The sequence below is a fragment of the Stomoxys calcitrans genome, chromosome 2 (assembly GCF_963082655.1).
Source record: "Stomoxys calcitrans chromosome 2, idStoCalc2.1, whole genome shotgun sequence".
NCBI lineage: Eukaryota > Metazoa > Arthropoda > Insecta > Diptera > Muscidae > Stomoxys > Stomoxys calcitrans.
The window spans coordinates 35413373-35430347 of NC_081553.1; the positions used below are offsets into that span (position 1 = coordinate 35413373).

General features: G+C 41.4%; 1 protein-coding gene across 1 annotated transcript in view; it reads left to right on the forward strand.

The window, feature by feature from the left end:
* The window catches only part of LOC106080989 (alpha-2C adrenergic receptor), a 595036-nt gene that overhangs the window by 328185 nt on the left and 249876 nt on the right, over positions 1–16975 (forward strand). The window contains exon 2 of the mRNA XM_059363991.1: positions 9145–9303. Coding sequence (XP_059219974.1) covers positions 9145–9303 — 159 coding nt within the window. The remainder of the gene's footprint in view (positions 1–9144; positions 9304–16975) is intronic.

A 16975-nucleotide genomic window follows, 5' to 3' on the forward strand; every position in this document is an offset into this window, starting at 1 on the left:
CTCCTTCCGGACCACTCTCCACAATCTGTGAAAATTTCAAAGAAATCGGTTCAGCCGTTTTTGAGTCTATACGGAACAAACAAACAAACATACCGACAAACAAACACAAATTGAATTTTATATACAAGTGAAGATTTCTTCGCATAATTTCTTTATATTGGTTGGCAACTTGGTTTCTGATGCATATCCAGCTCTCTCCCTCTGCTTAGCACATTTGTGCCATCATCTCTTCCCAATACTGCGTGCATACTTAGCTTCTTAGACATCAACCGCCTTGTTTGAGGATATTATTGAGTAGAAAATGCGATTGAATTGAGGAAGATACACATAAACACAGGACGTGAATGTTAGCAACAGCAATGTAGGTGTTCGTGCTGCTGATGTTGGCCGTGGTTGTTATGTTGCTCTTGTATTCATGGATATGGATAAATAAATCAAGTGATTGGAATAAACGAATCACTAAAAGATATCGATGCAATTATGGTAATGCCACAAATGAGATTGATCCCATTGTAGGCCACAAAATTAATGTGGACATTTTTATTATCTCACAGCTTTGAATGACATTTGGTCTAAGGTTGTTGTGCCGATTTTTATTGACAAATCAAATACATTGCGCCCATCAAATTTTCAGACTTAATTTTAGCATCTAATGATGGGGCATGGGAATATAAACTAACTTGGACAGCAACAACACCAGAGACTATTACTTATTTGATGACAACAAATTGATGAAATTGTCAATTGTAGGGGGCATTGCAATGGTGTAGTTTGATACTTACATGGGTTGGGGTAGATTGTATTACAAATCAGACTCACTTATATAGTGGATATAGACCAAAAACTCTCTTGAAAATCACATTCGAGCTAACTACCAACTCAGAGTTTGACATTTAGTTTATGGGTCTTCACAGGTTTCGATTTTGAATATAAAAATAAATTATAGAAAAAATCAAGATTACTTTCCTTACATAAATAGTTGATAAATAGTTTTTTATCACTTTTCTTTTAGTGAAGGAAATGATCCTCTCAGGAAATAAGCATAAATTTCCCAATTTAAAGTTATTTTGAGTATGCAAGTATACCAACAAGTCTTTAAACTAATCAATAAATAATTTTTTTTTTCTTTCCCAAAACCATTTTCAATGTTTTATGAGTTGAGAGCACAGAGAAACATAAAATGTTATTAAAAACTACAAACTATAATTATTTTAGTATCATACCCATACTTAGAGACTTAAACAATTTGTCAATTAAAATATGATAGTAGATGTGAGCTCACCAAAATACCCTTTGGGGGAGTATGTGTGCTTGTGAGTTTATGTCGCATGCATGCACATACATATCGTGGAATGCATCGTCCATGATATGCCAAAAAGAAAATCCCCTAAATATTACAAAAGTTTTATTAGAGCACAAGATTAGCTGCAACTAGCAGCTCATAGTATGGCATACCATGCAGCAAAGAGTAAAGGATGTTGCATCTTTTCCACTTCCTTCCCCTTTTGGTGGGTATTCCTCTGTGTGGCTTTTATGGTGGTCATAATGCCATTTTGGTACTTTTCAGAGATAAACAACAACAAATCGTTGTGGAAAAATTTTCAAGAGAAAAAATAAAACTAAAAAGCGATGTAGTCGACAAAGTAACCCACCATCTAACCCAACTAATATGATAAAGTTTTGTCTCTTAGTATTTGGCCAAGATTTATAGATGTTGTACTCTTTTTTTATACCCACCACCGAAGGATGGGGGTATATTCATTTTGTCATTCCGTTTGTAACACATCGAAATATCCATTTCCGACCCTATAAAGTATTCTTTGATCAGCTTAAAAATCTAAGACGATCTAGACATGTCCGTCCGTCTGTCTGTTGAAATCACATTATAGTCTTTAAAAATAGAGATATTGAGCTGAAACTCTGCACATATTCTTTTTTTTCAATAAGCAGGTTAAGTTCGAAGATGGACAAAATCGGACTATATCTTGATATAGCCCCCATATAGACCGATCCGCCGATTTAGGGTCTTGGGCCTATAAAAGTCACATTTATTATCCGATTTTGCTGAAATTTGGGACAGTTGTATTAGGCCCTTCGACATCGTCCGTCAATTTGGCTCAAATCGGTCCAGGTTTGGTTATAGCTGCCATATAGGCTGATCCGCCGATTAAGGGTCTTAGGCCTATAAAAGCCACGTTTATTATCCGATTTTGCTGAAATTTGGGACAGTGAGTTGTATTAGGCCCTTCGACATCCTTCGTCAACTTTGCCTAGATCGGTCCAGATTTGGTTATAGCTGTCATATAGACCGATCCTCCGATTTAAGGTTTTGGACCCATAAAAGGCGCATTTATTGTCCGATGTCGCCGAAATTTAGGACAGTGAGTTAAGTTAAGCCCCTTGACATACCTCTCCAATATGGCATAGATAGGTCCAGATTTGGATAAAGCTGCCATATAGACCGATCTCTCGATTTAAGGTTTGGGGCCATAAAAGGCGCATTTATTGTCCGATGTCGCCGAAATTTGGAACAGTTAGTTAAGTTAAGGCCCTCGACATTGTACTGCAATATGACACAGATCGGTTCAGATTTGGATATAGTTGCCATATAGACCGATCTCTCGATTTAAGGTTTTGGGCAAGTAAAAGGCACATATATTGTCCGATATCGCCGAAATTTGGGCCAGTGAGATGTGTTAGACCCTTCGACATCTTTTTTTAAATTTGGCGCAGATCGGCCCAGATTTGAATATAGCTGCCATATGGACCGATCTCTCGATTTAATGTTTTGGGGCCATAAAAGGCGCATTTAATGTCCGATGTCGCCGAAATTTTGGACAGTGAGTTGTGTTAGGCTCTTCAAAATTTTTCTGCAACTTGGCCCAAATCGGTTCAGATTTGGATTTAGCCGCCATATAGACCGAACCTTCGATTTAAAGTTTTATTGTCATTTATTGTCCGATGTCGACGAAATTTGGGACAGTGAGTTGTGTTAGGCCCTTCAACCTCCCTCTCCAATTTCACTCAGATCGGTCCAGATTTGTATATAGCTGCCATATAGACCGATCTCTCGATTTAATGTCTTGGACCCATAAAAGGCGTATTTATTGCCCGCTGATGCCGAAATTTGGGACAGAGAGTTAAGTTAAGCCCCTCCACATGCAATTTGGTGTATTGTAGATCGATCAAGATTTGTATATAGCTGCCATTTAGACCGATATCTCGATTTAAAGTCTCGTCCCCAAAACAGGCGCATTTATAATCCGGGGTATAATCGTCATGTCATTTTAAGTCGATCTAGCCCTGTCCGTCCGTGTGTCTATCGAAAGCACGCTAACTTTCGAAGAGTAAAGCTAGCCGCTGAAATTTTGCACGAATACTTCTTATTAGTGAAGGTCGGTTGGAATTGTAAATGGACTATATCGGTCCATGTTTTGCAACTTTTGCGACAACTTGTAACGTTTGCCCATGAACATTCTACTTAGGAACTGGGATAAACTTCTTACATATCAATGAGTGCAGTCCGATTCAAATTTAAGTCCATGATAAGGGGCCTCCTTTTTATAGCCGAGTTCGAACGGCGTGCCGCAGTGCGACACCTCTTTGGAGAAAAGTTTTACATGGCATAGTACCTTACATATGTTGCCAGCATTAGAAGGGGAAAACCAACGCTAAAATTTTTTTCTGATGTTCTCGCCAGGATTCGAACCCAGGCGTTCAGCGTCATAGGCGGGCATGCTAACCCCTGAGCTACGGTGGCGGGTGTGATATAGCTGTCATATAAACCGATCTTGGATCTTGACTTCTTGAGTCACTAGAGAGAGGATTTCTTAACCGATTTGGCAAAAAATTGGCATGAAGTGTTTTGTTATAATTTTTAACAACTGTGTTAAGTGAGGTTCAAATCGGTCCATAACCCGATATAGCTGTCATATAAACCGATCTGGGGTATTGACTTCTTCAGCCTCAGCATGAGGTGTTTTGTTATGACTTCCGACAACTATGTTAAGTATAGTTAAAATCGATCCATAACCTGATATAGCTGGCATTTAAGCCTATCTTAAATCTTGATTTCTTGAGCCACTAGAGAGCACAATTCTTATCCGTTTTGAATGAAATTTTGCAAGAAATGATTTGTTATGACTTCCAACAACTGTGGCAAATGGGGTTCAAATCGGTTCATAACCCCATATAGCTGCCATATAAATCAATCTGGGATCTTGACTTCTTCAGCATCTAAAGTTTGCAATTATTATCCGATTTGGCTGAATTTTGTACAACGGATTCCCTCATGTCAAAAATGGTGTGAATCGGTCTATAGCCTGATACAGCTCCCATATAAACCGATCTCCCTATTTGAGCCCCTAAAGGGCGCAATTTTAATTCGAATTGGCTGAAATTTTACACAACGACTTCTTCAACATTCGGTTCAATTATGATCCGAATCGGACGATAACTTGCTATTGTAGCTCCAAAATCATATCCAGTCTCTCCTTCTGTCATATGTTTGCCTAAAAAGAGATACCGGGAAAAAAAAACTCGACAAATGCGATCCATGGTGGAGGGTATATAAGATTCGGACCGGCCGAACTTAGCACGCTTTTGCTTGTGTGTGTGTTTTTTTTTTACCATTATGCTGCACTAAGCTCTTAGAATTTTCTCATATTTATTGTTATTAACAAATCAAAAAAAAAAGATGAGAATAGAGAACAAAGACATAAAGCTAAAATCCTAGCAAGATTTTGGTTAAATTTCATTTTGTTACACACCAAATAAGAGGGAGCTATGAAAAAGATGAAAGAGTCAGTTTTCATGGCAATATCATTTCTGATGGTGTTGTTGGAATGATGCGTTTATGATGAAACATAACCAATAAATTTCTCGGAGTAGGCCCCAGTTTCGTCCTTGACTCCATCTTGAAACTATCTTTAAAGGCCGAGGTATCATCCTTCTCAAATAAAGCATCTGCCTTCCACTTCTATCTTTTGGAGAAGCGAGTACCGACAGTAAAGCCTGCTAATTTTAGCCGGGCCGAATCTTGGGAACCCACCAAAAATATGGGAGCTATATCTAGTTATTCACAGATTTGAACCGTACTAGGCACAGTTGTTGGAACGAACACCGCAAGCGAAAATTCAGCCAAATCTGGCAAAAAATTGTGGTTTCCAGGGGCTCAAGAAGTCGAATCGAAAGATCGGTTTATTTGGAAGCTATATCAGGTTCTTGAGCGATTTGGATCGTACTTGACACAGTTGTTGGAAATTTTAACCGAACTCTACTTGCAAAACTTCATCCAAATCGGACAAAAATTGCTTCTAGGGGTTTAGGATTCAGTTCGGGAGATCGGTTTATATGGGAGCTATATCTTAATCTGAACCGATATGGGGCATTTGCATACCCCAATGACCTACATCAATATTAAGTATCTGTGCAAAATTTCTGATTTCGACAGACGGACGGACAGGGCTAGTTCGACTCAGAACGTCGAGACGATCAAGAATACATATACTTTATGGGGTCTGAGACGAATATTTCGAGGTGTTGCAAACGGAATGACTGGATTAGTATACCCCCATGCTATGGTGGTGGGTAAAAAAAAAGAGAGAATAGGGACACGAAGCCAAAATTCTAGCAAGATTTTGGTTATATTTCATTCAGCCTAAGTAGGAGTTTTGAGGCATCTACATCTGCCGGAGCGTAATTGAGCCAGAACTAGTTTGGTTTGCAGGAGGAGGTCCATTTCTTCAGGTGCAATGAGAGGCGATCGTTCTCCAAGGACTACATTAGCCCGGTAACCATTTACCGCATCTGCTGTGCCACATGCCACATAAAATTGCTGTGGCATGTGGGGAGAATGTGTGAAAGCTGCCAAATGTGACGCCAAGTATTGTGGGACACTTGATGGTCGGAATCATTTCTCCATCGACCATCACAGTCAGCTGGGCATTAACCTCACTCGTATTTGTAGTGAACAATGTTGCAGAAGATTTGGTGGCAAACATCTTCAGATTTCTTGCAGCTAAATATGAGGCAAGTTCGTTGAGGTAGATGTTCAACCTATCGCAGATGTCAACAATGGGTGGGGGCCTGATGGCAAGATCGTACAATCGTCCGCATATGATACGATCTCTATGCCATCTGGAGGTGATGGAATGGAGAATAGGTAGAGGTAAAACAGTGCCGGAGATATCACCCCGCCTTGGGTAACTCACTGTTTCACTCTACTGTGCTTCGACTTTTTATCCCAAAATTTCACAAATGACTGGCTACCACACAGATAATTTGCGACCCTACGATTCAGGTCTGGCTGGAGGGGTGTTTTGGCGATGTCCTTAAATAGTTTGGCATGGCTGACCATGTCGAATGCCTTCCATAGGTGCAGTGCCACGAGGACCGTTCTACACATGGCCTGGGCTGATTGAAGCCACATCGCATGCGTGCGGTGAGGGCATGCTATACAGTCTCCGAAATCCATGTTGATGCTCGGCGAATGGAAATTCTCCTATGAGGCTCTGGAGGAGTAATGCTTCAAGTGTCTTTACTACTGGTGAGAGGAGGGAGATCGGTCTGTACGACTCCCCCAAACTCGGGTCCTTTCCAGGCTTCAGTAGCGGGATCACTCTACCCATTTTCCAGACATCGGGTACTATAAGAGAGTTCAAAGACATGTTGAGGACAGTAGTAAGATACTCAACTCCAGGTAAATCCAGATTCTTCAGCATCACTGTTCCGTCGGGGCCCAACGCCTTAGATGATTTGGCGCCACGGATTACATTTGTAACTTCGCCTACTGTAAATTGTGATGGCTGTTCATCAGCTCGGAGACCAAGGATACGGCGAATGACACTCCTCCCTCTCCATCAACGGCTGAACAACCTGGAGCATCTCTTCGGATCACTCACAGTTATGACGCCAAAAGTGACTGAGGTCCTACCCTGTTTATTTGCAGATTCAGCTCGCTGATTCTGGGGTTAGTGGGGTCCGTACAACGAACCCCATCACGCTCGTCTGCGAGTACCACTGCCTGCGCCGGGAAATTGGGCCGCACTTGGGGTATTCGAGCGGCTGGTATAAAGCGAGCGGCTGCTGCGCTAATGATGTCTCGGAATTTCCTCTCGGCAACTAGTACATCCGAGGGGGGTGGCAATTCACTGAAGCGGCGATTGGTGTACTCTCTGAAGACAGCCCAATCGGCCTTCTTCTGGTTGATATCCGGCGCTCAGAGGTTATGAAGTCGGGTGGTCGATAGATGGTGAGAATTATGGGGAGGTAGTCTGACCCCAAAGAGATGACGGCTTGGCAGGATACGTCACACAGGAGGCCAGGGGATGCAATGAAAATGTCTAGCGAGCTGCTGCACCTCCTCGTAATCCTAGTCGGGGTATCCTTATTCCCCGTGCAAAACGTAGAGCCTTCAATCTGCTCTGCCAAAGCCATGCCACGCTGGGGGCATTGCCTGGGGGAGAATGCCTGGGGGAGAATGCCTGGGGGAGAATGCCTGGGGGAGAATGCCTGGGGGAGAATGCCTGGGGGAGAATGCCTGGGGGAGAATGCCTGGGGGAGAATGCCTGTGGGAGAATGCCTGGGGGAGAATGCCTGGGGGAGAATGCCTGGGGGAGAATGCCTGGGGGAGAATGCCTGGGGGAGAATGCCTGGGGGAGAATGCCTGGGGGAGAATGCCTGGGGGAGAATGCCTGGGGGAGAATGCCTGGGGGAGAATGCCTGGGGGAGAATGCCTGGGGGAGAATGCCTGGGGGAGAATGCCTGGGGGAGAATGCCTGGGGGAGAATGCCTGGAGGAGAATGCCTGGGGGAGAATGCCTGGGGGAGAATGCCTGGGGGTGAATGCCTGGGGGAGAATGCCTGGGGGAGAATGCCTGGGGGAGAATGCCTGGGGGAGAATGCCTGGAGGAGAATGCCTGGAGGAGAATGCATGGGGAAGAATGCCTCGGGGAGAATGCCATGTGCTCATTAAAGTCCCCTAGAACCATCCCCATCCACTATTATGGCCATATATTGGGTTGCCCAAAAAGTAATTGCGGATTTTTCATATAGTCGGCGTTGACAAATTTTTTCACAGCTTGTGACTCTGTAATTGCATTCTTTCTTTTGTCAGTTATCAGCTGTTACTTTTAGCTTGCTTTAGAAAAAAAGTGTAAAAAAAGTATATTTGATTAAAGTTCATTCTAAGTTTTATTAAAAATTCATTTACTTTCTTTCAAAAAAAACCGCAATTGCATTTTAGACAACATTTTGTAAGCTTGGCCATTAATCGGGACACAGCTACCAACCGGCGATATGTACACCTTGTATAGCTCTATCTCGACTGTACCGGATCTGACTGCTTCGCCGGGAGCAGGCAAAATGGGTCTATATTGCACAGAATGGCGTATTACGAAGGCCAATCCCCCACCTCCATTCTTTGAGCGATCCTTACGTAGCACCACCGTCTTTCGGTGATGCGTACTTGCATACAAATTTCTAAGTAGTCATATATTGTGTGCTTAGGATATGGAAGATAATTTTGCCTAGCTATTAGTGACCGATAGTGGCTGCAACCAGGGCGAGGGTATAGAATCTACACCGGCAAGGGTATAGAATCTATACCGCCTCGTCAGAGTGAGGTCAACGTAGCAGTAATCGAATTTGAAAAAAACAATGCAGCAGGAGCCGATGGGTTACTAGCACAACTATTTAAGACTAGAAGCGACACGCTGATGAGGAGTAGCATCAGTTCGTCCCCACAATCGGGCTAGTAGAACACACTCCCTACTATTGCAACCTCAGCTTACTGTGACACGTACATTAGAAAGGAGACAAGACAGTCAGGGCCAATAACAAAATTGCCAATTGGCCTATGAATATTCGGTTAAGGAACAACGGGCATAGTACGCTAATTTTATAAGTTCTTAAATGGTACATTTTCATATAGCAAAATTTAATAAATACCACCTAGTTGGTGGGTATCAAAGGTTCGTCTCGCCCAATTTTAATACCATTCTACTTGCTACGAATAAAATTTCCATACCACACTCCTAGTAGTTAGATATATTAAAACATCATGCCAAATTTATGACACTGTTATTAATGTCATTTCTTTTTTCTCTTTCTCTTTCCTCCTTTCCCCCTTTGTGTGTACTTACAGCTTAGTGAAGATATTGGTTATGTACTGTACTCAGCGTTGGGTTCCTTCTACATTCCCAGCTGTATAATGGTTTTCGTTTATATACGAATTTATTTTGCCGCCAAGGCGCGTGCGAGACGCGGCATTAAAAAACATCCGCGCAAAACAAACAACGAACAGGTAAGTCAACAAACAACCTCACCAAACAGCTGCCAAACAAAAATTTCGATTTAAATGCAACTAAAGTCGTAAGTCAAGAACGTGCCTTTCTCTGCTGCTACCTCCTCTAAGGTGGTGAGAAGGCGACACTGGTAGTAGGAGAAACTTTCAGAAGAATAAACCAAGCGACAGGAGCCACAAGTGCTTAACAATTCTTGAAAATAATGGAAAATTCACCAAATTTTGTTGGTCATGGCATTTAAACTTGAAATCTGATTTGATGTGGACAAAAATACGGGGACACAAAACAGCCCTTGGGTAATTGTAAGTCGGAATAAACAGGCGATGCTAAATTTCGAACCGAACACTGATTTTGGTAATAAAATTCAATGATTTGCAAGCGTTGCTCGTTAGTAAGTCTATTCATGATGAAATGTCAAAGCATACTGAGCATCTTTCTCTTTGACACCATGTCTGAAATCCCACGTGATCTGTCAAATACTAATGCATGAAAATCCTAACCTCAAAAAAATCACCCTTTAGTATATCGCTTGACTAACAATTTAACAATATAAGTGCCTTTGTCCGAATCGCATATGATTTTTATTGGTCTACGAATTTAAGTTTGGATGTAAAGTGTACTCCATTCTTTAAATACTTTATTTCGGCCCTCTCATGATATGTGATTTAGGGGTGTTTTCGGGGGTAAGGTGTTCTCCCAGGCACTTGGCCCTGAAAAAATATCAGCATCGTGCTCTTCTTTCTAAAGCCATTTATTTAAACCCCATATTGCCATTGGTATGGGGGAGTTTACACGATGAGGTGTCCCCCAACACATGACCCAAAATAGGTAATCAAATTCGTTTTCTAATCTTAAATACCACATATTGGCATGGTCGAAAATTTTTTATACCCACGACCGAAGGATGGGGGTATATTCATTTTGTCATTCCGTTTGCAACACATCGAAATATCCATTTCCGACCCTATAAAGTATATATATTCTTGATCAGCGTAAAAATCTAAGACGATTTAGACATGTCCGTCCGTCTGTCTGTTAAAATCACGCTACAGTCTTTAAAAATAGAGATATTGAGCTGAAATTTTGCAGAGATTCTTTTTTTGTCCATAAACAGCTTAAGTTCGAAGATGGGCTATATCGGACTATACCTTTATATAGCCACATAAAGACCGATCGGCCGATTTAGGTTCTTAGGCCCATAAAAGCACATATATTATCCGATCTTGCTGAAATTTGGGAAAGTGAGTTGCGTTATGCCCTTCGACATCCTTCGTCAATTTGGCTCAGATCGGTCCATATTTGGATATAGCTGCCATATAGACCGATCCTCCGATTTGGGGTCTAAAGCCCATAACAACTACATTTATTATCCGATTTCGCTGAAATTTGGGACAGTGAGTTACGTTTGGCCCTTCGAAATCTTTCTTCAATTTGGCCCAGATCGGTTCAGATTTGGACATAGCTGCCATATAGACCGATTTCTTGATTTATGGTTTTAGGCCCATAAAATGCTTAATTATTTTGGGCCCATAAAAGACGCGTTTATTGTCCGATGTCGCTGAAATTTGAGGCAGTGAGTTAGGTTAGGCTCTTCGAAGTCCTTTTTCAATTTTGCCCAGATCGGTGCAGATTTGAATATAGCTGCCATATAGACCGATATCGCGATTTAAGGTCTTGGCCCCATAAAAGGCGCATTTATAATCCGATTTCACTGAAATTTGACACAGCGACTTATGTTAAGCTTTTCGACATCCGTGTTGTATATGGTTCAGATCGGTTTATTTTTAGATATAGCTAGTATACTTTTAGTATTTGGTCCAAACCGGAACATATTTTGATATAAGTGAATTTTGATGAAGGGTGGTTTACATATATTCCCGAGGTGGTGGGTATCCCAAGTTCGGCCCGGCCGAACTTAACGCCTTTTTACTTGTTACCATTTGCGGGGTGTTTTGGGAAAGGGGTTATTCCCTAAATACATGGTCCTAATTTGAATATCAAATTCGTATTCTACTCCCAAATACCTTTATTTGAGCCCCATTTTGCGATGGTCACTAAAAAATTGCTGCTTGTGGGGTATTTTGGGAAAGGGGTTGACCCCCAGAAAATTGGTCCCGAAAGTGGGTATCAATTCTTGCTCTACCCTCCAATACCTTTCATTTAATCTCCACATTGACATGGTCAGCAAATATGGCCGATTTAGAGTTGTTTTGGGGATAAGGGTGGTCGCCCAAACACTAAGCCCGGAAAATATATCAGCAACGTGCTAAACGTGTATATAAATATTTAGTTCCACTCACTTTACGACCCAAATTGTCTTGGTGAACAAATACGTTCTATTTGGGGGTTGTTATGGTGGTGGGACGTCCCCTCGACAGTTGGTCCCTGATGTTGATATCAGATACGTGGTCTACTCCCAAATACCTTTGATTTGAGCCCTATATTTCCATAGTCGGCAAACGTCACCGGCTTGGGGAGTGTTTTTGGGGATGAGCGGCCACTCAGTGAGTTGCCCTGAAAATATATATCGGATTCGTGTTCCACTCCACAACCCTCGTATTTGAGCCTCATATTGCAAAAGTCAGCAAATACTTACTATTGGGTGGTCTTGTGGGGGTGGGGTGGCCCCATAGATACTTTTCCCAAATATTGATATCAGATTCGTGCTTTACTCCCAACGACCTTTAATTTAAGCCCCATATAGCTATGGTCGTAAATTTGTTCCCTTTGGGGGATGTTTTTGGGGAGAGGCGGCCCCCAAACACTTGGTCCCATATTTGGATATCAGATTCTAATTCTACACTCAAATACCTCTTATTTAAGCCCCATATTCCAATGGTCAGTAAATAAGTCCTGTTTGGGGTGTGTTTTGGGGAAGGGGTGGACCCCCAGAAACGTGGTCCCACACTTGGATATCAGATACGTATTCTACTCGCAAATACCTTTCATTTGAGTCCCATATTGCCATGGTCGGTAAATATGTCCGATTTAGGGGTGTTTTGGGGGTTGGGTGGTGTTGTGGGGGTGGGGTGGCCCCATAAACACTTTTCCCGAATATTGAGATCAGATTTGTGCTTAACTCCAAAAGACCTTTCATTTGAGCCCCATGTGGCTATGGTCGTAAGTGTGTCCCCTTTGGGGGAGGTTTTTGGGGAGAGGCGGCCCCCCAAACACTTGGTTTCATATTTGGATATCAGATTCTAATTCTACACTTAAATACCTTTTATTTAAGCCCCATATTCCCATGGTCAGTAAATAAGTCCTGTTTGGGGGGCGTGTTTTGGGGAAGGGGTGGGCCCCCATAAACATGGTCCCACATTTGGATATCAGATTCGTATTCTGCTCGCAAATGCCTTTCATTTGAGTCCCATATTGCCATGGTCGGTAAATATGTCCGATTTAGGGGTGTTTTGGGGGTTGTGGTGGCACTTGGTTCGACAAATGGATATCAGATACGTTTTCTTATCCTAAATACCTTTCATTTGAGTCCCATATTGTTGTGATTGGTCTAAATATATGTTTGTGGGTTTTAGGGTGGGGCGGCCTCCCTAGGTACCCCATCCGCAATTTGGATACCAAATTTTTATTTTTAGGGTACTATATGAGAGCACACAAAATTTCGCTTAAATCGCACCACCCATCTCCGAGATCTGGCGTTTCTGAAAGTTAGGGTAAGGGGGAGGGTCCGCCCCCCTTCAGATAACAAAAAATGTAGTACCCTATTTTCACACCATATGCACCATCTGTGAAAATTTCAAGAAAATCGGTACAGCCGTTTCTGAGTCTATAAGGAACACACAAACAACAACAAACAAACAAACAAACAATTGATTTTTATATATAAGATTCAATACGAAAATAAATATTAAATATTAAACACCAAATGTTAAGAACTAAATATTAATTATTAAATAAATACTAAATTTTAAAAAATTTAATTTTGTGTCCTTTCGACCTTTCCTAACAAATGCAGTATGCGTGTGAACGCCAAGACCACCAAGCATGAAAAGTGAGACCAACCGAACAGGAAAGCCATAACAGGAGTATGTCTTTGTTATACAGACAAACAAGGCCATTTGCATGCGTGCGTCCTTCTATCAATAGGTGTATATTTCTGTGTGTGTGTATGTGTGTGTGTGTGTGCAATGTGAAGTTTTCAGCTGTGATGGCTGCTTGTTTGGTGTGCTTGGTCGGTCTATCGGTCTTTTTGGTTTTTCTCCTACAGGGAGATTACCGGCGGCAATACAGTTGCAAAGTAAATACCATGGGGCCTACCACAATCGACGCTACCATTTCCATTACCACAGCAACAAATACTATGTACAAAGCATACAAATACATGCACTGGGTGTCATAATTGTATGAGTTTGTGGGTTGGCGAGTGCTTGGTGTGTGTGTGTGTGTGTGTGAGTGAGTATGCAAAACGTTAAATTGCGTGTATTTTCTACGCACTTGTCCACACTCACACTTCGTGAGCTGCAACAAAAAAACAAGGCAGCCTCTTTCACAAATAATTAGAACGGCTCAGAGAGGCATTACAATGTTGAATGGTTTGCTCCATGCTTTTAATTCTGACATAAAGGCACAGTGGGATTTGCTTTGTTTTAACCATTCATGGTGAATACAAAGCAAATGAGAAAAGGGAAAGAGTTTTGTATGCAGAAGAAAAAGGGAGTGATTAATAGGTTTATTTTTCATTTATTGGTTAAAATGAGCTAGAATCGGCAGCGAATCGGCTGCTGATAAGAGCCATGTTGACTAGTTATTGAGAGTACTGCCTTACGACCTACCAGTAAAAAACATCACAGCCTGTTGGGTGGAACGGGGGAGGTTCTATAATAAGGCGAATAAAACCAAACTGCGTGCGAATTTGTACCTTTCAAAGGAAAACAAGTGCAACAAGTAAAAAGGTGTTTAGTTCGGCCGGGCCGAACTAAGGATACCCACCACCTAGGGTATGTAAACAACCCCTAGTCATAATCCGGTGAAAAATGCATAATTTATGCCACAATAGCATATGGAGATTGGGGTGTTCCCCCAATCACAAAGCCCTGAAAATATATCAGCAACGTGTTCTATTCTCATATATCTATTTGAACGCCATATTGCCATTGCCTTCAAAATTGGATATCAAATTCGTTTTCTAATCTCATTAAAACTTCTCAATGCAAAAGTCTGCAAATATGTCCGGTTTGGGGAAAATATATATCGGATTGGTGGGTGGTGTTGTGGGGGTGGCGTGGCCCCGTAGACACTTTTCCCGAATATTGATATCCAATTCGTGCTTTACTCCCAAAGACCTTTCATTTGAGCCCCATATTGCTATGGTCGTAAATTTGTCCCCATTGGGGAATGTTTTTGGAGAGAGGCGGCCCCCCAAACAGTTGGTCCCATATTTGAATATCATTCTACCTTCAAATACTTTTTATTTAAGCCCCATATTCCCATTGTCAGTAAATAAGTCCTGTTTGGGGGGTGTTTTGGGAAAGGGGTGGACGCCCAGAAACGTTTTCCCACATTTGAATATCAGATTCGTATTCTACTCACAAATCCCTTTCATTTGAGTCCCATATTGCTATGGTCGGTTAATATGTCCGATTTAGGGGTATTTTGGGGGTTGGGTGGTGTTTTGGGAGGGGGGGGGGTCGTGTTGTGGGGGTGGGGTGGCCCCATAAACACTTTTTCCGAATATTGATATCAGATTCGTGCTTTAATCCCAAAGACCTTTCATTTGACCCCCATGGATGTCGAAAATCCTAACATAAGTCACTGTGACAAATTTCAAGGAAATCAAATTAAAAATGCGTCATTCAGGGGGCCAAGACTTTAAATCGAAAGATCGGTCTATATGGCAGCTATATCCAAATCTAGACCAATCTGAGCCAAATTGAAGAGGGATATCGAAGGTCTTAGCACAACTAACGATCCGCAGATTTAGGGTCTTAGGCCCATAAAAGCCACACTTATTATCCGATTTTGCTGAAATTTGGGACAATGAGTTTTGTTAGGCCCTTCGATATCCTTTATTAATTTGGTCCGGATCGGTCCAGATTTGGATATAGCTTCCATATATACCGATCCTCCGATTTAGGGTCTTAGGCTCATAAAAGCCACATTTATTATCCGATTTTGTTGAAATTTGAAACAGTGAGTTTTGTTAGGCCCTACTACATCCGTCGTCAATTTGGCTCAGATCCGTCCAGATTTGGATATAGCTGCCATATAGGCCGATCTCTCGATTTAGGGTCTTGGGCCCATAAAAGCCACATTTATTATTTGTTTTTACTGATATTTGGGACAGTGAGCTGTCTTAGGCCCCTCGACATCTTTACTTAATTTGGCTCTGACCGGATCAGATTTGGATGTAGCTGCCATATAGACCGATCTCTAAGTTTTAGGTTTTGGGCCCATAAAAAGCGCATTTATTGTTCGATGGCGCCACAATTTGGGACAGTGAGTTGTGTTAGGCCCTTTGACATTCTTCGTCAATTTGGCTCAGATTGGTCCAGATCTTCATGTAGCTGCCATATAGACCGATCCGCAGATTTAGGGTCTTAGGCCCATAAAAGCCACACTTATTATCCGATTTTGCTGAAATTTGGGACAATGAGTTTTGTTAGGCCCTTCGATATCCTTTATTAATTTGGTCCGGATCGGTCCAGATTTGGATATAGCTTCCATACAGACCGATCCTCCGATTTAGGGTCTTAGGCTCATAAAAGCCACATTTATTATCCGATTTTGTTGAAATTTGAAACAGTGAGTTTTGTTAGGCCCTACGACATCCGTCGCACAGTGGGCCAAATGGCAAAAAAATTGGAAATAAGTCTACAACTTTTTATCTGTTGATTTTAGCCATACAAAATGTTCTAGACATTTGTAGAGGAGGACATAGGCTTTCAGAAAAGTGCTGTTGTTGGTCCATATCTTTAATACAGGGTGAGCTACAGGGTGTCAAAGTTGACCACTTTTGACTTCTCCAAGCTTCTGGGGGCCATAACTTTTGATCTACTCAACCGATTTACATGATTTAGGACTCTAGAGAAAGAGCTTGACAAGATCTAAAAAACTTATGCATAAAGTACCATGCCATCGTGTACTGTTAAGGAGTTATGAATTGTTTAATTTTAAAATATGAAAATTTGGCCTTGGTTTTTTTCAGTGTTTTTTAAATAACTCCGTCAATTTTAAAGCTATAAACTTCATACTTCACACAAATTATGCCAGCATATGTGTGCATAAAATACAAAAGGAATCACGTGAATATCTTTGGCGGTTTAAAAATGGCATCGTTTTCAATATGAAAAATATTTTTTTTGTCAAAAAATTGCAAAATTTTTCAAAAAAGATACTCCCATTTCCTTTAAGTTTTCGCAAACTTTGGCCGTCAAAGCATTATCATTTCTTTCCATTTTCACAAAGTCGAGGTATTAAGAAAAGTTTTAAGTGCTAATTTGGCTAATTTCGATATCAAACAACACCGTTATCTTAAGACCAAAATGGCCAATTTTTTTACTAAACTTCAAAAGTTTCTCACTGGAAAAAAAGTTCCACGGGGATTTTTTCGCTTTTTTTGAACTTAAATGAAAGCTTAAAATGTTCCCAACATTTTAAGGTATGTCTCGCCATATCCTAGCCATAAATGAGATCGTAGCGATCAAAATACTGAAA